This window comes from Otolemur garnettii, unplaced genomic scaffold (assembly GCF_000181295.1).
Source record: "Otolemur garnettii isolate 467f Iridium unplaced genomic scaffold, OtoGar3 scaffold00144, whole genome shotgun sequence".
Lineage (NCBI taxonomy): Eukaryota > Metazoa > Chordata > Mammalia > Primates > Galagidae > Otolemur > Otolemur garnettii.
In genome coordinates, this window is record NW_003852539.1 from 3,785,999 (window position 1) to 3,808,697 (window position 22,699).

The 22,699-nt window shown below is 39.4% G+C and overlaps 1 protein-coding gene across 6 annotated transcripts in view; it reads right to left on the reverse strand.

Annotated features, from left to right (window-relative positions):
• Nucleotides 1-22,699, reverse strand: part of LOC100961574 (microtubule-actin cross-linking factor 1) — a 363,479-nt gene that overhangs the window by 144,671 nt on the left and 196,109 nt on the right. For all 6 annotated transcript variants that reach the window (XM_023518666.1, XM_023518665.1, XM_023518664.1 and 3 more), the window contains exons 21-34: nt 20,513-20,665; nt 18,481-18,635; nt 15,389-15,515; nt 14,665-14,848; nt 14,071-14,240; nt 12,668-12,846; nt 11,898-12,036; nt 10,774-10,967; nt 8,108-8,270; nt 6,983-7,066; nt 4,345-4,452; nt 4,056-4,154; nt 1,992-2,144; nt 1,583-1,671 (exon numbers count right to left, since the gene is read on the reverse strand). In XM_023518666.1, the coding sequence (XP_023374434.1) occupies nt 1,583-1,671; nt 1,992-2,144; nt 4,056-4,154; nt 4,345-4,452; nt 6,983-7,066; nt 8,108-8,270; nt 10,774-10,967; nt 11,898-12,036; nt 12,668-12,846; nt 14,071-14,240; nt 14,665-14,848; nt 15,389-15,515; nt 18,481-18,635; nt 20,513-20,665 (1,997 nt within the window). The remainder of the gene's footprint in view (nt 1-1,582; nt 1,672-1,991; nt 2,145-4,055; nt 4,155-4,344; nt 4,453-6,982; nt 7,067-8,107; nt 8,271-10,773; nt 10,968-11,897; nt 12,037-12,667; nt 12,847-14,070; nt 14,241-14,664; nt 14,849-15,388; nt 15,516-18,480; nt 18,636-20,512; nt 20,666-22,699) is intronic.

Here is a 22,699-nt window from a genome sequence, read left to right on the forward strand (position 1 = left end):
AAAAAAAAAAAAAAAAAAAAAAAAAGAAGAAAGAAAATACAGGCCAGGTAAAGCAGCTCACACCAGTAATCCTAGCACTTTGAAAGGCAAAGGCAGAAGGATTACTTGAGGCCAGGAGTTTGAGACCAGTCTAAGCAAGAGTGAGACCATCTCTATAAAAAATAGAAAAATTAACCAGGCACAGTGGTACATGCCTCTAGTCCTGACTACATAGGAGGTTGAGGAAGGAGAATCATAAGCCCAGAAGTTTGAGGCTGCTGTCAGCTATGATGATGCCACTGCACTGTATGTAGCCCAGGGGAGAACATGAGGAAAAGAGGGGAGGGGAGGAGAAAAATCAAGACCACTGGGCAGTAATCTTCTAACTTTTGGGCTTCATTCCTGACAAATGTACCTCTATCTACAAGTTTCCTAATCTCCTCTCCCCCACCCCCATTTAAGGTTATACTTTGAAACCATTGATAAATTTCATCCTCTCCCACATCCTCTGGGACTTTTCTCCTATTATTTCTTTCCTTTTGTCCTTGAGGCTCAGTACATAAAATTCCTCCAATCTTTTCTTAGTTTTTATCTTTTTAAGAGATGGGATCTAGGCTCGGTGCCTGTAGCTCAGCAGCTAAGGCGCCAGCCATATACACCAGAGCTGGAGGGTTCAAACCCAAACGGGGCCTGCCAAACAACAATGACAACTACAACCAAAAAAATAGCCAAGCATTGTGGCAGGCACCTATACTCCCAGATACTTGGGACACTGAGGCAAGAGAATTGCTTAAGCGCAGAAGTTGGAGGTTGCTGTGAAATGTGATGCCACAGCACTCTATCCAGGGCGATAGCTTGAGACTCTGTCTTAAAAAACCCCAAACAAACAGGGCAGCACCTATGGCTCAGTGGGTAGGGTGCTGGCCCCATATACCGAGGGTGTTGGATTTGAACCCAGCCCCAGCCAAACTGCAACAAAAAGTAGGGCACCTGTAATCCCAACTACTCTGGAGGCGTAAGCCCAGGAGTTGGAGGTTGCTGTGAGATGTGATGCCATGGCACTCTACCCAGGGCGATAAAGTGAGACTCTGTCTCTAAAACAAAAAGAAAAAAAAAAAAAGGAAGGGCAGCACCTGTGGCTCAAAGGGGTAAGGTACTGGCCCCATATGCCAGAGGTGGTGGGTTCAGACCCAGCCCAGCCAAAAACTGCAAAAAAAATAAAAACCCAGACAAACAAACAAACAAAAAAAAGAGATGAGATCTAACTCTGTCACCCATAATGCAGTACAGGGGCACAATCACAGCTCAATACAGCCACAAACTAATGGGCTCCAACAGTTCTCCTGCTTCAGCCTCCTAGAACTACAGACACATACCACCAGGGCCCTTTAATTTTTCTTTATTTCTGTGGAGACAGGGTCTTGCAACGGTGCCCAGGCTGATCTTGAACTTCTGATCTCAAGTGATCCTCCTACCTGGGCCTCCCAAAGCACTGGCTCTTGCGCCCCTGAATTCTACAGCTTGAATTCTCATCATGACTCTACGTTTTAGTCCGATAGAGCAGGGCTCCCAGGTGTGCCATAATCTCTCATTTTATACTCACTTATGACCATGCTTAGCCAAGAAGATCTGTGAAGTTTTAATGGCTTCAGATACTTGTTCTCTCTTGGTTGTCAACTCTTCTGCTAGAACCTATGTAGTACAAATAAAGAGAAAAAACTTCAAAACCCAAGAGTAAGAGTCAAAAATTATTATATTTGAAGTAAGTTTTTAAAAAGTCCTACGAAAAAATGGAAGCTTGGATGAAATTATTGTTACCATGAGCTACAGCTGATTAAAAAGATGAAAGTATAAATAAGACGACTTTTAAAGTTTCCCTAAGTCCTAAGAGTTAGCATTTACTCCAGAAATAATCACTTCTGGAATGGCCCATATGTGACTTATGTTATTCCACTTAATGTATTAGCATATATTATTCTGCCCAGGTAGACAGAGATGGACCTTCTACTCACCTGCTGTTCCAAAATAGCTTTTTCAATGTCTGTTGATTCTTTGGTCTGGGATGAGGTAGATTTTCCTTGTGTATTCCTTGCTAAAGTAGACACCCAGCCCAACAGTTCTTTAACCTTCTCCACATGTTCCTGTTTTTCCTCTTCTACTACTTTCTACAATAGAAAATAGGAAATCAGCATCCTGGCAAAATGTTAGTTATCTGATTGGTAAGACTTCAGATTTCTTCAAACAGAGATATGAAAATTACCTAAATACATAGGTAGTGAAAATAACCTCAAGTTAAATATAATTTACCCAGCCTACACCAATGTTCACGGGGGTCTTTCTGATAATAACAGCTATATTTGTTATACCTACATTTAACACCTTTAAAAAAAAGAAAGCACTATTTTCTACATGATAGGCACACAATAGTTATTTGATGATTTTTTAAAAGCCCTTTTATATAGCATCTTATTCATTTTCATAATTCATAGGTTTATAGGTGAGGGGACTGATGCTCCAGAGATTATACCAGGTAGGCACTGACATAAAGGAAGACATGCTAATTTACATCAGCAAAAGATGGTATGGATAAAGTTTTCAACAGCTTTTCTAAGAGTGATTGACTATGTGGGAACTTATTTTGCAAAGACAGAAGTTATTTATACTTAAAAGATGATATATTCATTACCACAAATTAAAGCAAACCTGAAATATATAATATATGTGGCTTAATTTTACTTCTCCAGAAATTTGGTGATATATTTATAAACTTATTTCTATGTCATATTGTATCTTTACAGTATACAGTTTAACTGAAATTCTCATTACAGTCATAACTTTCCCCCCCAAACCTTACATATTTATAATCTTTCCATGTCAATTCACTTAAATCTATTTCATTACATTCAATAGCTTGTTAGCATTCTACTACAAGGAATATAAAGTTTTCAATCTTTGTTCACATCCTTGTTTTTTTAATCTTCTTTAATTAATTATTTTTGAGAGACAAGATCTCACTCTGTCACCCAGGCTGGAGTGCAGTGGTACCAGCCATCATAGCTCACTGCACATTGAACTCCTAGCTTCACTCCTAGGCTCCCACCTCAGCTTCCCACAGTGCTGAGATTATAGGTGTGAGACACCATGCCCGGCCCATATCCTCTTCTTCTTGTACTTACATAGGGTACCTAAGTAAGATACTTGGAGGTGGAAGTGCTGGATATCATACAGTCGGTCCTTATTATTCACAGATTCTGTATTTGTGAATTCCACCTGCTAACTAAAATTCATTTGTAACCCCAGTGAGCTGCTTTGTGCTCATTCCCAACCTTGCACAGAACAGTAAAATTTTTAGTTGCCTGGTGTACGTGTTACCAACTGAGGTAGAACAAAGCGACACTCTGCCTTCTTTTTTCCGCTCTCACGTTGTTAACAAGTGTCCTTTTCACAGTCTACTTAGGGCATAGTTTTCACATTTTCATGATTTTTGTTGATTTATAACATGATTTCACTGTTTGAAATGGCTTCCAGTAGTGTGAAGGTGCTGTCTAGTGCTCCTAAGCACAGAAAGGCTGTGATGTGCCTCACTGGGAAGTGACGTGTGTGAGATAAACTTCATTCAGACATGAGTTTACATGCCAACTACCATGAGTTCAATGTCAGTGAGTCCAATTATATATGGTAAACTGTCTTTAACCAGAAACCACATAAAACAAGGTTGTACACTGATCTACCGACAAAGGTGTTATGACCAGAGGCTTAAAGGAACCAAATCTTCTATTTCCCTTAGGAGCAATGGTTCAGTATCTGCCAATGCAGCAACTTTATAGAACATAACTATTGCAAATAATCAGGGCTTTGTATATATTTCAAATTTTGATAAATGAGGCACAGGATTTAAAAAATAATTTTTTTAGACATGGCATCTCATTACATTGCCCAGGCTAGTATCAAACTCTAAGGCTCAAGTGATTCTTGCCGCTCAGCCTCCTAAGTAGTGGGGACTACAAGCATGGGGCACTGCACCAGGCTAAGAATTTTACACTTTCAACTAAAATCCAGAACCTAATCATCCTCACCTCTTCCTCCTCCAGCCGACGGAGTGCATCACTGATGTATTTCACATGCTGAGTTGTTAAGGTCACCAGTGCTGTGTAACGAGTCCGTAAGTCCATGAACTACAGTTCAAAAAAAGAATTCAGATAAATTATCTGTCAGAAAACTAAATGTAAATAGTTGAAAATAAGGGGAAATTCTCATGGAGTTTCATGCTCAACAGAAAAGTGAGCCCCACAACAAACTGAGGCCAGACAAACGAATCTTTCCTTAAGGAAAGACAGCGGTGCATTTTCTTCCCCACCCTTTCACCTCTTGCGTGATGGCATCTGAAGAGGAAAGCATGCGACGGCGCTTGCCAGGGGACTTCTGTTGTGATTCCACAAAGGCCTTGTATGTCATCAGTTGTAATTCGTAGTCCTAGGAAAGGAAGAAATTTCTCTATATTTACTTAGGGCTTTATTGCTCACACACACCATGCAATAGAATTATAGCATTTTGGTGACTGTTCAGGCAAGAGGTTAGGAAACATTTCCCGTAAAAGGTCACGTACAATATATCTGCCCGTACTATTTCTGTCACTGTAGGCAAAAGCAGCTGACATTATTCTTTTTATATTCTTTTCGCAACCATTTCTCATGGGCCATATAAAAACAGGTGTGGGGGCTAGATCATAGTTTGCTGACTCCTGAGTTACAGTTTGTTGTTTACTCAGCAATTTTTTCATCTCATATGTGAAATAACTAGAGCCCAGAGAGGGGACATGAATTTTCCTAATTAACTCAGGGAATGTGTACCAGTCAATGCTCTTATTTCACTGTGCTATTCTGCTGCCTCCCCATGACCCTGAGAGTGCTGCCCAAGGGCAGGCCCTCTGCATCCCTCACATGGACAGGTGCAGTAGCCTCTTATGTACTCTCACCGCCTCTAGTCTCACTTCCAATTATCCTCTGTCATGCCACTAGAATAATTTTTCTAAAACCCAAAGATGACTATATTGTTATTCTACTTAAAAAGCTTTCAACGACCTAGAGCAGAGCTTTTCAAACACCAAAATGCATGCAAATCATCTGGGGGCCTTATAAACGTAGCATCTGATTCAGTAGGTCTGAGATTCTGTATTTCTGACAAGCTTCCAGGTGATGCTGATGCTACAAAGACAACATTTGAGGAACGAGAATAAAAGAGAAAGCCAAAAAAGCTCAACAAGGCCTTTTATGGGTTGGTCCCAACCTCCCTGCTCATTTTCCGTAGTCACTACTCCTTGTGTACCTTCCAGCTACACCAGGATACTTGCTATGTCCTCATGTTATCGTGTATTTTAATTCTTCTGTGCCTTAGATTACGCAGTTCCTTTGCCTAGCACATTCTGCTTCTGTTGTCTACTTAGGAAACTGAGCAAAAGGAAAACATGAAATTCCAAGTTCCTGAAGGAACCCATTAAAAAAAAAAGTAACATTAATAGCAAAATCATAATAACTATTGAAATTTTTCCTTGCAGTGGAGGCGTAGTCCTATGTATATGGCATTTAATCTTTACAATTATTCAGTTAGGTAATTAATGTTTCCATTTTACAAGATAGCAACAAAAACTTCAGCTAAGCACTTGTTCAAAGTCTCAAGTTGAACCTCAAGTCTCAACGTGAAGTTGGGATTTAAACTCAATTCTTTCTTACATCAAATCTTTTGTTGTTAACTAAAGAAATGTATTTATTCAAAAATATTTGTTGAGCAATCTACTATATACCAGTGACTGTTTTAAGTTGTATTCAGATGGGGGGGGACACAAGTCAGAAAAAACCTCACTCCTCTGGAATTTACATTCTAGTGGCAAGTCACAGACTAAACAAACAAATATATAATCATCTCAAGTAATTTTCCTTTAAAGATGTTTTAAGAGAAACAGGAAAGGGGGGGGGGCGGTGCCTTTGGCTCAAAGGAGTAGGGCACCAGCCCCATATGCCAGAGGTGGTGGGTTCAAACCCGGTCCCAGCCAAAAACTGCGGGGGGGGGGGGAAGAAATATTAAAGGGATAGATCATATATGCCTCATAAACCATATAGAATTTAAAATTTTATTAAGGCTATGATATGAAGTTATTGGATAGGTTTGAGCAAGAGAGTGACATGATCTGATTTATCACTTTTTATTTATTATAAGGACTATCTTTTCCTCACATTTAAGTGTCTATAGAATTGGAATATATCTTACAACCAATGGTTTGTCACAGAATTGGCAGTTTCTTTCATTTTTCTTGGTATGTACAAAATTATAGTGTAGCTTATAATGAATGGATAATCAAGATTCAGGGACATACAGTTTATTCTAAAAAAGAGAGTCTGGCTATTGTGTGGGAAAACAGTCGGTGGGGGAAAGAATAGAAGCAAGAGACTAGCTGGGAGGTGTTATAGTAGTCTAAAGCCAATTTATCACACAGCTGTGAAGTTGAGAAACAGAGGAGAGATAATAGGAGGTAGTCAGACTTGGCACATATTGAAGACAGAGCCATCAGAGAATATAAGGATTAAAGTAAAGAGAAGAATGGATAATTCTTGGGGTTTTTTTGGTTTTACTGCCTCAGCAACTAAAAAAAATGGTGACACTATTTTCTGAGATAGGAAAGACAAGTGAGAAGCATATTTGAGAAGAAAACCCAAACATTCTGCTTTTGCTATTGTAAATTTAAGAGGCCTATCTATGGTCATCCAAACAGAGACTTTACCTTACAAATGCAAACAAACTAACCTCATATTAATCTGAAAAACAACAACAACAAAATAGAGACTCCTGTAATCACAGCATGGGGCCACAGAAGTACATATTTTGCTTAACTGCCAGCCTCTACCCTAAGAGCTCTGCTTAATTTGTCCAGAAACAGAACCAACAGAGATGATGCAGACTTTCCTAAGCTAGAGATGTTTTTTACTCTCTTTGGATGTGGCAAAATTACCTTTACAATAGTGGAGTATTGCTGGGAAAATTTTTGACACTGGTCCAGTTTTGTCTGATTTCTCTCAATTTCTGCAAATAGGTCCTAGGAAACAAAATAGCACAATAACGTCATCATTGTCATTACCCTCATTGAAACAGCGGAGCATCTACTATGTTCTAAGGCAGTGGTCTTCAACCTTAGCTGAACTGCATCAGAATCACAAGGAAGGGTAGTTAAAACATAGACAGCTGGGTTCCACCTCCAGAGTTTTTAATTCAGTAGGTCTGGGGTTGAGTCCAAGAACTTGTCCTTTTAATATGTTCCCAGGTAATGCTGATGCTATTGATCTGGAGAGGTCCACACTTATGAGAACCACTATTCTAAGTATTTTAATCATGCATCACTTCATCTCATCCTAATAAAAATATCCCTATAGAGTAGGTTAAATAAATAATGAACTACATCTGTTTTATTAATGAAGAGAATATGCAACCAAGGAGCCACATGTAGCTTTCTGGATCCTTGAGTGCATCTTGACTGAATCCAAATTTTACAGAACAAATCCTTTTAATAAAGGGATTTTTTTCTGTAAAGTTTGGATTTAAATGAGCGGCTGCACTTGGGGATCTGGAGGGCCACATGTGGCCTTCAGGGTACAGGATCCCCATCCCTGGAAGTAATTTGTTCAAGGGCTCACAGTAGGAGACTAAGCAAGGAATGGAATCCAGGCAATGTAAATCTAGATCTCATACTCATAAACGTAAGGCTAAAATGAAACAAAACAAAATACAAGAAAAATGCTTTAAGTGAAATAATTTTATCTTACAGCTTTCCCTGGATTTTCAAATCCCCATATTCTAACCCTTGTAAAATAAAATGTATTATCAAGAAACAAAATAAAGGTAATTTTAATCTGTCCTTCTGGTTTCAATATATAGTTACAGAAATTCAGGATTGAAGGGACATTATAGGTCCTCCCACATAAACATTAAACCAGTATCTTGAGGCCATCCTTCTTGAACCCACTGAAGAAGAGGTGGCTTGGAATGTCCTGTCATTTAGGGGGCAATTTAATTTTATTTTCTTTTATGAGGAACTAAAGTCTTTCCCCTGTAACTTTAACTGTGTTACTGCCACACCCACCGTCTGCTGGCTGAGCTGTTCCGACAGCACTCTGCTATCCTCAGCCTGGCCTGGCTTCATCATTTCCTGTTGGGCAGTGGTTTCCTCAATCCACTTGATGAGAGTTCCATGGCAGGCTCGGTAATCTCCCAGAACTTCCTGGATACTTTCTAACTCAGTTTGGCTGGAGAAGCAATGGGAAACTGTCATCAGATACCTTGGTATAAATATAGTACAGTTAACAAGGCAATTCCACCCTTAGCCCATGTTTCCAGTTGGGCTTGACTACAAAGAACACATCCCTTGGGAGGCTGAAGCAGGAAGATTGCTCAAACCCAGGAGTTTGAGGTTGCTCTGAGCTATGACGATGCCAAGGCATTCTACCCAGAGTAACAGAGTGAGACTCTGTCTCAAAAAAAAGAACACATCTTTACTCGTGGGGGAACAGCAATGCAAGGCTGAGTGAGACGTTCGCATGTACCCAGTGTCCTGTGGTGAAAAAAGGGAGCAGAAACCAGTTACGCAGTGCTAGCCCTGGGAACTGCCTTGTGATCTGGCCTCATTTTTTCAAATTTATCACCTAGGCTGCCAAGGATTATCAGGGTTTCCAATAAGGTAATACTGGCTATACACTTCTGTACCTTGGCAACAGAGTACCTGTCAGTGTACCACAGGTATGATTTATGAATTGATATAATTTCTTTAGCAGAAAAAGAGGGAGGAGCGAAAAATAGTAATTTCTGTTACTTCCAGTAATAGTTACATCACTTCTGTTAGTTGAGCCTTAGGATAGTAATTCAATTAGAGAGAATCAATCTATACTTATATGAGCTGCTAAACCCCTCCTCCCTACCCAAGTTAGCCTCAGAAAGATGTGGTTTCTGTCTTTCGTATTCATATCTGTCATCAAAGACAGGACTGCTAGTAACAGAGATAAACACCACTGACTTAGCAAATGAAATGGAAGCAAGAAAGGCTACAAAGCCCCACTACAAAAAGGGCTCATAGTGGGATTCAAACTGAGTAAAACAAGAATTGGAGCTGGGCTTGGTGGCTTACACCTATAATCCTTGCACTCTGGGAAGCCAAGGCAGGAGGACTGCTTTGAGGCAGAAGTTTAAGACCAGCCTGAGCAGGAGTGAGACCCCAGTCTCTATCAAAAATAGAAAAATTATCACACCTAATGGTACAATGCACACCACACTTTCGGGTGAAGGGCACACTTATAATTTTTACTTAAAGTATATAAGGAAATTACGTAACCAAAACGTATATACCCTAATAATAATCTGCAATTAAAAAATAAAAAGAAAGGCTCAGTGCCCATGGCACAATGGTTATGGCACCAGCCACATGCACCAAGGGTGGTGGGTTCAAACCCAGCCCTCGCCAGCTAAACAACAATGACAAATGCAACAAAAAAATAGCTGGGTATTGTGGCGGGTGCCTGTAGTCCCAGCTACTTGGGAGGCTGAGGCAAGAGAACTGCTTAAGTCTAAGAGTTTGAGGTTGCTGTGAGCTGTGACACCATGGTACTCTACTGAGGGTGACTGAGGGTGACTGTTTCAAAAAATAAAAACGAAAAAGAAAAAAGGAAAATTAACCAGATATACTGGCACATGCCTGTCATCCTAGCTACTTGGGAGGCTGAGGCAGTAGGATCACTTGAACACAGGAGTTTGAGGTTGCAGTAAGCTTTGAACATGCCACGGCGTTCTAATCAGGGTAACAGAGCAAGAATAAAAAAAAGAAAAGAAAGATCAGAACCCAGGTTCTGTCCCTAAAAAAAACTATCAGATGAGTTAAGAAGTGATTGTCATCACTGGCTCAACTTGGTAAGATCTGGGACACAGGAGAGGCATTGCTAGTCAGGATCATTGCTGATCCAAAAGTAAGTCTCGGGCTGGGTACGGTGGATCATGCCCATAATCCTAGCACTCTGGAAGCCTGAGCTCTGGAGTTTGAGACCAACATGAGCATGAGTGAGATCCCATATCTGAAAAAAAAAAAAAAAAATAGCCAGGCGTTGTAGCAGGCACCTGTAGTCCCAGCTACTTGGGAGGCTAAGGCAAGAAGATCACTTGAGCCCAAGAGTTGAGGATGCTGTGATCTATGACCTCATAGCACTCAACTCCAGGGCGACTAAGTGAGACTCTGTCTCAACAAACAAACAAATAAACAAATAAACCCAAACCCAAAAGCAAGTCTCACTTCTGTTTTGCTCTGGGATTGGCAGTCTTACCTTTCTGTCACTTATCTTGTGCAGAATGTGTACAGTTTTAAAATTTCCATCCCTCCTTATCAGTTGCTACCTTTAAACATGAATATACAGGCTGGGCGCAGCGGCTCACACCTGTTATCTTAGCACTCCGGGAGACGGAGTTGGGACAATCCCTTGAGGTCAGGAATTTGAGACCAGCTTGAGCAAGAGAAAGATTCTGTCTCTACAGAAAATTTTAAAGAATCAGGTGGATGTGTTATGACACCCTGTAGTCATAACTACTTGGGAGGCTGAGACCAGAGGATTGTTTCAGCATAGGAGTTTTAGCCAGGGAGACAGAGCAAAACTCCGTCTCCAAAAGACAAAAAACAAAACAAAACCCCAAGAATACACAGATGCATCCATTTTTTCTTAAGATCTAGTTCCTAAACTCTAACAGATGAAAAAGTTTTGGGCCACCACTCACCGGGTTTCAAGCTGGGCAATGACTCGGTGCCAACGCTCCTGCAGCTGGGAACCCTTTTCCTGGTAGCGCTCCAAATCCAGGTTTCGCTCTGGTGTCAGACGACTCAGCTGCTCTGCTACTACCTTGCCCTTGGCAATTTCCTCATCTAGGACTGAAAACACCGAATTCTTCTCCTTCACATCACTAAGCCAGTGCTACAAAAACAGAAGCACAGAAACAGGTTAAATATTTTCCATACTAAAAAGAAGTCAGACTCAATCAGGAAACAAGGAGATTGTCTACAGCTGGCTCCACTGTATTTATCTGTAATGGTACTCTGGAATGTTTGTGCCAGAAATGCTTCCACAAGTCACAGTCTCTGTTTTCCTGATCCACACTGGGAAGCCAAGAGCAATTGGTATAGAGAAATGTGCAAAGAACTTGTGCTTCAAACCTGGCTTCAGTGCTTGAGAGCTATGAAAACACAATCTCACCTATAGCTAAACATTTTTCCTAATGCACTTCACAGAGTACCTTGTAAGAATAAAATAATAGCTAAGTGCTTTACAAACTTACGGCATAACCATTGATTGTATCTGATTAAGCCATGATTTTACTACAGAGAAAAGGGAAAAAATAAATAGAAAAAACATAGTCCTTTCTCTTCCACTTCTAGCTATATACATTTTTCTCAGTCCCTTCTTCTTTGAATACATATTAAAATATATGAAATATGATATTCTGGCTTGGCGCCTATAGCTCAACCGGCTAAGGCGCCAGCCACGTACACCTAAGGTGGCAGGTTCGAATCCCCAGCCCGGACCCGCCAAACAACAATGACGGCTGCAACCAAAAAATAGCCGGGTGTTGTGGCGGGCGCCTGTGGTCCCAGCTACTTGGGAGGTGGAGGCAGGAGACTCGCTTGAGCCCAGGAGTTGGAGGTTGCTGTGAGCTGTAATGCCACGGCACTCTGCCCAAGGGGACAGCTTGAGGCTCTGTCTCAAAAAAAAAAAGGAAATATGATATTCTGTCTAGTTTAAATGCAAATGTAAATCAGTGTCATGTCTTTCAAAATTGCATTTCTCTACTAACCCAAAGCGATGGATATGTTAAGTCAACCTCCTAAGAAACCTAGAGCAACCTACCCGTAACGTAGACCGATGGGACTCCAGAGCTGAGAGATCTGCTGGTACTGCTTCCTCTTGACTCAGCTTGATTTCATAACCCTTGACCAAGAGTTCAGCATCCTGTATACTACGCACTATAACATCGATTGTCTTTAATCTGTGGGGATGAAATCATCTTCCTTCATTAACAAATAAATTTTAAGAGCTAGATTATATACCTAGAGTGCTGTAGACAGGGTCATAAAGCATAACTACCAGAATCAATTCCACCATTTTTAGATGAAGACAGAGTTTTGTGAAAACAAGATAGCATGGTACATGTGCTGCTAATTTAAGCCAAATAAAATAAAGTTTTAACTTATACTGGGACACACACACGTGTTGAACTCATGGAGAAAAGGCATGCAGCCAGAAACCCACGTGACACTGGGAAGAGTCTAAGATCTGCTACTCTTTGAAGTCATGGGTGGAGAAAAAGGGGTAGGTGGAAGACTTCTAAGACTATTATCTAGTTTAGCTGAAACTTTTCTTTTTACTCTTTCATCTCCCTTTCTCATAATGCTTTTAAGTGTTATTTTTCAGAAGTATCTAATAAAACTGAAATGAAATACAAAAGAGTCCTAGCACAGCAAATCAACTCCCCATCCATATCACTAGAAATTACAGCCAACACTATCATGGGTACATGCTCTTCAAGATCTGCAACGTCTGTGTTATTCATGAAATACTCCAGGGCTTTCCTCTTCTTATCACAATGCCCTTTGGACCCAAAACTTCAGCTTACTTACTTATTCAGATAGACAGTAGAGAGACCATAGACATGGTCCATCTTCTCCACCAAAAGATTCAGTTCTGAGCGCAAAGTTGGGACACTTGAACCAGATGGAGATTGATGGAGAAAGCTGTTGCATTTCGTGGAAACAGCATCTAAGTCTGACTTCAGTTGCTGCAAATCCTCCTGGGTACGCTGCCAGAAATAAGATACATAACATTAGCTAGGTGTGGTGGTACACGCCTATGGTCTCAGCTACTTGGGAGGCTAAGGTGGGAGGATCACGTCAGTCCAAGAGTTGGGAGGCTAAAGTAAGCTATAATTGTGGCACTGCACTTTAGACTGGGCAACAGAATGAGATCTTATCTCTAAAAATAAATTTGAAAAGTAAAAATAGGGCCAGGCAAGGTGGCTCAGGCCTGCAATCTCAGCACCTTGGGAGGCTAAGACAGGAGAATTGCTTGAAGCCACCAAGTGTTTGAGATCAGCTTGGACAAAATTTTTAAACATTATCTAGGTGTAGGGGCATACAGGTATAGATCTAGGGGTAAAACTGGATGAAAATAGAATTCATGATTGTGTGTATGTGAAAGAGACATAGACCGATAAATACACTGATCTATATATTATATATATTTATTGGGGGGGGGGTAGAGACAGAGTCTTCTTTTATTGCCCTTGGTAGAGTGTCATGGCATCATAGCTCACAGCAACCTCAAACTCTTGGGTTCAAGTGATCCTGATGCCTCGGTCTCCAGAGTAGCTGGGACTACAGGCATTTGCCAAAAACGCCCAGCTATTGTTTTTTATTTTTTAGAGATGGGGTCTCATTCTTCTTAGGCTGGTCTGAACTCCTCAGCTCAAGTGATCCACCAGCTTTGCCTCCTAGAGTGCCCCCCTTACTTATCCCAATGCCCTTCGGACCTAAAACTTCAGGTTACTAACTTAACCAGCTCATTATATGTAACTTTCAAAACAACTATGTGGCATTATAATTGCCATTTTATAAGAAAGGAAACTAAGTAAAAGTGAAAGTAACTTATTCAAAATCATGGACAGAGCCCATATCAGAATCCGAGTCTTTCCTTCTATGTATTGAGTTATATGCCTGACGTAAGGGATAGAGAGAGAACAGCATTGTTAATGCACCATTTTAAAATACTATGCTCAAATGGGCTACTTAGAACAATTTACCAGTCTGCCTTCTCAACTCTGTAGGAAACTAATCAACAGTCAGCAATTCATGTGGAGCTAAAATTACGTTTCTCTATAGATAAAAGACATTTATAGGCTTTATGCAAGAAATGCTGAGTAAGACTGTCAAGCTCTTGCTTCATTAGGAGCCATACTCTTTTGCCATCCAGTTAGTTCTGATGGCATTCTCTCCACAACCAGCACCCCCTTATTCTTAGGGCTTACCTCTTGCTCTGCAATCCTTAATGCATTGTCCTGCCGGGCATCTTTGTCAGTCCTAGAGCTGGCTAAGGACTGGATTCGTTTGACCACCTTCTGTTCACACTCCTCCAGGCGTAGCCGAATATTCTTCAGCTCTGAAATATACATCTTGGCCACAGTCTCCTCTTTGTCCTCTGTGAATGCACAAGCATCAAAGACCAGGAAGCTACACAGCTGAAATTGGCAAACCTGAGGAAAACAGAGCTCCCCGCAAAACAGACGGCACTACTGGGTAAGGGACCTGACGTCCTGCTGATGGAAGCTAGGCCTTATTCAGGGAACTTTCTGTCCCAGATTGTCATTTCACGCACTGCATACTAAGGTTTGAGGATCTAAACCTATTATAGTCACAAGAAAATGTGATAGGAAGATTAGCAGTAACAAGTGCATTATCAAAACAACTTCTTCTAATCTAATTTTGAGAATTTATCTCTATAAGCTTTTCTCTACCTCAAATTGAAAAAGGTGATGACACTTTCTAGTCTATACAAAGGGTCTAGCAGCACCTGTCAGGGCTCTCATTCTGCCATTCTCTTTCCTTCCTCCCAATGCACATACCATTCTCTATGGACTTCACCAGGTGCTGGAAGCGGGCTTTACAAGCCTCCACCTCCTCTTCCACGCGCAAGCGATCAGCCACTGAGAAGAGCACGGAGTCACGACTATCCTGCAGAAAGTCTTCATAGTGAGCCTGGAGGTTCTTCATGACCTGGTGGCACTCCCCTGGTGCAGAGGATCGGAGCTAGGGAAAACAAGCCAGAAGAAATTGCACTAGAATGATAACATCTTACTTCTTCCTCCTTTTTACTAAAGTCTAAGATACATATAAAACAGTGCACAAACCGTAACTGAAAACTTGTGGATTTTGCTACATTAAACTCATTCATTTAATCAGCATTTAAATCAAGAAGCAGAATACTACCAGCACCACAGAAGCACCCTTTGTGCCCCACCGGACATAACTCTTAATCATTATTTCACCAGTATTTACCTACTACATACTCTCATGCAAAAGAGATGTGCTTATCCCAGAGAGTAGCAAAAAGCCTGCAATCTTCTCCCTTTGCAAAGAAGACCAAAGATGTTATTTATTTTGATTAGGAATTTTCTTTACCATTCAGACTGTTGTTTCCAGTGTGTGAGACCCTCAGACCCCTAACTCTGAAATAGTATCTTTGACTCTACTGCACTTGTGTGGGAAGTCTTACAGGAGTGAAAAAAGCTTCTGTTAAAAGCTTACTAATAGGCTGTGAGCCTGGGGTAACATTTTTTTCACAATTACCTTTTCTAGGTTCCAGGTCTGTACAAGGTCAAGATCTTTTCGCAGATAGTTCCAGGAGATAAGGCTTTTGGTGTTAACGTGAAGCTGGTGCCAAAGGGCCATCACCTTCTGATAAGACTGTTCCACCCTGGAAAGAACACAGAACCTGACATTAGCTTTTGGAAGATTTAAGCTCCACATTAGAAACCTTATAAAGAAAAATGAGATTGTATTAGCAGAACTGAGCTTATGTGATGAGCAAAAAAAGGTAACAAATCAAATAGCAGTAGCTCAAGAATAGTTAGAACTAAATTGAGGTCTTCAGTTTGGATTTCCTACATCTTATGTATGTTAGCACATATTTAGCAAGCTCATAAATATAACCTGAATATAATATGATTATGAGACACTCAAGAGAAGAAATAATGAGGCAGAGCAATAACAGAGCAAAGCATAAAGTAACTCCATTTGGAATTGCTGAAAAGGATAATATTGATGCTTAAAAAGTAAAATGCTAAAATGTTTAAAAGTTAATAGCAACTGAGAAAGTTCATCTGGAATATAAAAGGATACTGTAGTATGAAATGTTTGAGAAGATGTTTTCTTAAGCATTTCATGCCTACTTGAAGCTCAACTTGTAGAAGTCTTACAGACACACAAACACATCAAGTTACTTTGAATTTCTTCAATTTGAGAAGGAAATGTGAGATATAATAAAAGGAAAACTAGAAGCCATGACATCAGTTAAATATGAGACATCAAATTCATTAATTTATCTTTCTTTTCTTCAAAAAAAAAAAGCCCACTAAAATTTTCAGTAAAGCTGAAATATCAAAAGAAAAATGAAAATACAAAGAAATAAAAATAGAAAATAACAGATCCTTAGAAAATGGGTTCTGGGGGGTCCAATATTTGAAAAAATAGGAGTTCTTAAAAAGAACAGAAAAAACCCAGAGAACAAAATCATCTAAAAAAAACTTTCCCAGATCTAAAAAATGAGTTTCCAGCTTGGATTCATTAGCAAAATGCATACAAAAAGACTCATCCAAGGTATAGCTCCCTTCCAAAGATTAGAGACAAAGGAAAGAGTTTCAAAGCTTCAAGGGAAATAAAGATTTCATTTGAAAGGTAAAAATAGCAAACTCTTCCATATCTTAACAGTTGTGGAAGATACACAAGTCTATTTGTCTAAACTAATAGTACTGCTCACTACAATAGGTGAATTTTATTCTTATGTAAGCCTAAAAAATTTAAAAAATGGAGAAAGAATGCAAATGACACCGTACATTTCAACAAGAAACTGTGAAGCTAAAAAGTTATAGAGCAGGGGTACCCAACCTACAGCCTCATGTGAATTTGCTACAGACGTTTTTTGCTTACCTGTGTATCAGATATTACTTAAAGTATGCACAAATTTTTTTTTTGCTAACTACCTTTCATTAGTGTTTATGTATTTAATGTGGGGCCCAAGACAACTCTTTTTCTTCCAAAGTGCAGAAGGGGAAAAAAAGAAAAGTTAGACATCCTTGTTATAGCACAATGATTTCAAGGTTCAGAATAAAAATAATTTCCAAAAGAATGTCTCTGGGCCAGGCACAGTAGCTCATGCCAGTAATTCTAGCACAATGAGAGGCCAAGGCAGGACAATCTCTTAAGCTCAGAAGTTCAAGACCAGCCTGAGCAAGAGCGAGATCCAATCTCTACTAAAAAAAAAAAAAGAAAAAATTAGCCAAGTGTCATGGTAGGTGACTAAACTCCCAACTACTGGGGGATCATCTGAGCCCAAGAAATTGAGGTTGCTGTTAGCTATGATACCATAACACTTTACCCACAGCAAGAGAGTGAGACTCTATCTTCAGAAAGAAAAAAAAAAGAATTAATTATGTATCTGGCCAATTAATTATGAATGGAGAAGAAAGACATTTTCAGATGAGAAGTCTCAAAAAAGTTACCTCTCATGTAGGTTTTTTAAGTAAGGTACTGAAGAGTGTGATCTACCAAACTAGGGAATAAACTAATAAGTAGGAGTTAGAATCTAGGAATCAGTGGGTCCAACAGAGGTTCACTGGCTATAGCACCTCATGCCTATAATCCTAGCACTCTGGGAGGCCAAGGTGGGTGGATTGCTTGAGCTCAGGAGTTTGAGACCAGACTGAGGAAGAGTGAGACCCCCATCTCTACTAAAAATAGAACACTAGCCAGGCGTTGTGGAGGGCACCTGCTACTCAGGAGGCTGAGGCAAGAGGATTGCTTGAACCCAAGAGTTTCAGGTTGTTGTGAGCTATGACTCCAGGGTACTCTACCAAGAGTGACAGAGATTCTGACTCAAAAAAAAAAAAAAAAAGAACATGCTTGCCATGCATGAGAGTAGGGAAAAGACCAGAGTGGCTGCAGCTGAGTACAAGCAAAGAAAGTGGGAGGGGGGATGATCCCTTAGAGTACGAAGTGGCTTACCTTTAAACAATTTAATGTACTAACCAAACAAAAAAGGTATCAATTTAAACAAAAATTTTGACATAATTACATTTGGAAGATAAGAAAAAGTGTATGCATGTATACATGTGTATATGCAGAAAACTAAATGTTAATTTCACAGAGAAAGAAATTAATAAGATCATTTCCAAAGTTGAAAAACAAATTAAGAAATAGCAGGAAAAAAACTACATTTAGAAATTTGTAGCTAAAACCTAGCAAAAGCTACAAAAAGAGCTAGAAATAGGTGACTCTTGAGAAGTAGAATTTTGAAGTAGGAGAGGGAAAGGTGCCTGCTAGTTTTTATTACAATAAACTCTGTAGTATAACCAACTTTCTAAAATATGTACATATATTACTTTAATAAAAAAAAAATTAGCTGTCATTACAAAAATCAATCTCCTGCGAGTAAATTACTTAAAAATAAAATATTATTGAATATATTTCAACTGAACAAAAATATTTATTGAAGATCTATTAAATGGCTGGCAGTATGAGATTTGATATCCCTAATGGGAGGTCTTTCCTAAAAGAAACATGACAACTCAGTTGCTCTGTTGAAGAAGATCACAAATGCAGATTCGACCCTCCTGCATTTCACAGCAGAGGGGGCAGCACTGGTGGCATTCAAGCACAGTTACCTGCTGGCCATCTCAATGGCGTCCTTATTGGGTGGGGGGATGAGGAAGCAGACTGAGGGCACCATTGCTTCATTCCCTGTGGGGCTAATCACTTTCCACTTGGTCCGCTGGGAATTATCCTCTAGCACACACTCATCATTCTTGCAAATAGTGATCTGAAGAGATAAATTCATAATTATTGCTAATGGATAAATCAACAACTCATTACTGGTGCCTGATCCCAAGGCTATGAAATTCTCAAGAAAAAAATCTGCTTAAGATTTGCTATCAATTAGTGGGGGCTCTTGATTTTGACAAAAGGTAATCAGTATAAATTCACAATACAGGAAAAATTATGACAGCAAATAAATTTTTTATAAAAAGTGTTAGATGGGGTATACAAAAGTTATAAGGAGACTATAAGACCCTCAACAGCAATCTCTGCGCCAGAACTACTAGAATAAAAATTAATGGAACAGAATAACAACATTGCTTTTGTAATGAATCCTCCTCCTCCCATTCATTTTTTTTTTTTTAGGATACCTTAAGAGCAATTATTTATTTTTATATATATATATATTTAATTAAATCATAGCTGTGTACACTAATGCAATCATAGGGTACAATGTGTTGGTTTTATATACAATCTGAAATATTTTTATCAAGTTGGTTAACATAGCCTTCACCGTACTCTTTTAGTTATTAAGACATTTATATTCTACATTTAGTAAATTTCACATTTAACCTTGTTAAGATGCACTGTAGGTGTGGTCCCACTAATTACCCTCCCTCTACCCATCTCCTCCCTCCCCCTCCTCCTGTCCTATTATCCCATAAAAACTTCTGAAAAATATTTAAGTATTTTAGAATCATCAAGTCGTTGCCTTGAAAGAAAAGTGACCAATTGTTACCTGTATTGACTTTATTTTATAGACAGAAATACTGAGAAACAGAACAATGCAGTCCCATTCTTTTATTCATCCATTCTAAAATAAATATTTCTTATATGCTAGGGTACTAAAGACACAATGGTAGAATGGTAAGTCGATAAATATGATCTATATTTGGCACAGTCTTGTGGGGTATACAGTTACAATACTATGTGACAAATGCAATTTAGTAGGAGGCCATGGGAAGGAAATGACCCAGTCTTGGCTACAGAGATAAAGACAGATTACTCAAGACCTTACCAGCACAAAGAGCAATGAAACATCATTGTATGACTTAAGCTGGGGAGTGTCATTTTTTTAAAAAAGATCATGCTGGTGGTGAAGTACAAAATGTATTACTGGGGAAGCTGATACAATAATCCAAGTGCAAGAAATATATGATCTAACTTAGGATAGTAGCAGCAGAGACAGAAAGTAGTACATTTAAAGGGGATATTTAAAAATTAGTATTAACTTAATGGTCCTACCAGTATGGAGAATAAGGGGAGCGGGGAGGGATTATCTCCTATCTGTTACAAAGTACCATTTCTTTCAGAACTTAGGCAACTGGGTGAATGACAAAGCCAATCAATCACTGAGGCAGAAAGCAGGTAAAGTTATAAAGTTGAAGCTTTCTTTTCTTTTCTTTTCATCTTTTTAAATGAAAGAAGAGATTTGAGCATGTTTAAATTCTAATTTTAAAAATTCAGTAATTTAGTCAGATGTGGTGGCTCATGCCTGTAGTCCAAACAATCTGGGAGGCTAAGACAGGTGGATTGCTTGAGCTCAGGGGTTTGAGACCAGCCTGAGCAAGAGTGAGACTCCGCATTGCCTAAAAATAGAAAAACTAGTTGGGCATTATGGTGGGTGCCTGTCGTTCCAGCTACTTGGGAGGCTGAAGCAAAAGGATCTTTGGGCCCAAAAGTTTGAGGTTTCTATGAGCTATGATGATGCCACAGCACTCTACCCAAGGCAACAGAATTCTAAAACTCTGTCTCAGAAAAATAAAACAAAAATTGAACTCTATAATTTGACCTTTCCTTATTATCACAACCCTCGCTAGAAGGCTTCACTTCTCTGTCTCTTCCCTCCAGAGCCTGGAGACACCCTTTTCACCTTCTCACCTCAATTTGTCGATAGTCACAGATGGCCTTTACAGAAATTGTACTCTTTAGTGCATGGTCTGGATTGCGGGGTTTTAGCTGAACAATAGTTTTTGATCGGCCAACAAGACTGGCAACGGAACTCTTGGATTGTATAAGTTGCTCCTTTTCATCCTACAAAATGAGAAGAAAAATAAAAAGACATTAATGTTGCTGTTCAGGGTGGCTAAGTCAACAAAGAAAGCTGAGGGCTCCACTCCCTCAGAGAATGTCATTTCTCAGTTAAGTAGGGATCGTTGGTGGAGCCATCTTAATAAGGACAAAGAAAAAAGGAGAGAATGTTTCAGTCTTCTACTAAATGCTTTTGTACTCAAAATTTGCAGCTTTCTCCCTATGCCCTTTTCAATGAACCATAAAGCCACATGCAAAAAAACAAAATAAAAACAAACTTCAAGCTGCCAAATACAGCTATATAGCTAACAAAGGAATTTCCCAAATATGGTTCAGAGAACATGAAAGTTAAAGACAATAATAATAACAACCATATTATTATTATTATTATTATTATTAAATTTCTCACTGGTAGAAACCAGTTCTTCCCTTTCTGCTTAGGGGAGGCCTGGGTTATAGTTATTTAAAAATTTTTAAATAATTATATTTCCCAAGCTCCACTTCATATAGTTTACTTTCCTAAATTGAGTTAAGCTTCCAGAGAAAGATCTTAGCTCTTCAATCAATAATACTGCTGGTGAAGGCATCATGATAAATGATTTAGGGTTTGCCTTTCAGTATCTTGTGCTATATTCAAGTAAATTAGTTTGAAAGGAGTCTTATACAAAATTGAAAATCTCCAATCTCTGAAAATCCAATAAACTTAAGAACTAATTTTGACACCAAAATTGGTAGTAATCTACTACCAATTCCATTAATGAGTCAAAGATAATGTTTATCTGTCAGCCAGGATGTTTTAAGCCCATTTTGAGGTATAAAGTGCCCAGAAGAGGGCCTTCTGAGGATAGATGTAGATGTGATGAGAGTAAAGAGTTAATAATGTAAGGAAATGCCATTAAAGAATTAAGAATATGCATGTCAAGGAAAAGAAATGCTTAAATAAACTACCTGTGCCTGTCCCCGGGAGCATGATTGGAAGAAATACAACTTTAACTTATTAGTTAAGAAAGAGGAATGGAATATATCAGGGAGACAGCCACACTTCCATACTTGAGAGCTGGTCTACCCATTTTTTCAGTTTCCTCGCAATAAAGATGTCAATTTCTGTCTAACCCACAGCCAAACATCTCAAATTCCAGAGACAAAAGTGCTCAGCGTGGTAAAAGTTCTGAAAAGAACCAGAAGCCAGGACAGATGCTCCCGAACCTGACGGACAAGCTGAGGACAAGCTGAGGAGCAGACCCAGGTGACTCCATGCCCCGATGACGCCGCCAACCCGATGCCCCTGACCTGGAGAGGAGGGAACAGAGCAGCGACCCTCGAGAAGAGAAGATGTGACAACAACTGCAGAGGAGTTACCCTATGACAGAAGGTACTCTGTGGGAGGGAGGAGATAATAGCCAAGGATTATATACCTCCTTCATACTTGTAGTACCTCCAAGCGAGACATTTTAGAGACAACATCTGAAAAATCAGGTTTTTATTCTTCATTCCAAATCAATTAAATTAATAGACTGTTTGCCTAGATGAATGTAAACCTATTTATAGATAAGTTTACAATACCTGAAAGTGTGAAAAAAATATCAACTAATGTGCACAAATGCCTCATTCTCACCTACCAATAAACAAACAAACAAACAAACAAACAAACAGTTTGGGGTTATTCTGGTTCTCTCATTTTCTATTGAAATGTGACATTCCCTGGGCAGCACTTATGGCTCAAAGGAGTAGGGCACTGGCCCCATATGCTGGAGGTGGCGGGTTCAAACTCAGCCCCAGCCAAAAAAACCCAAAAACAACAAAAAAAGAAATGTGACATTCCCCTAGCTTCTCACACAGGAAAAGTATTAATAATCTCCCTATTGCATACACACTTCTATCTTGAGAAGTAGCCCTGTCTTGCCAACTCTGGAATACACATTCATTAACTGTAAGCAGCCCTGCTGCTAATTTTATTTCTAGCTCTCCTGAAGGAATAAGTCATTGGAGAAAATGAATGTAAAATTGATTTGGATTAAATACTGAATGCAAAACTAT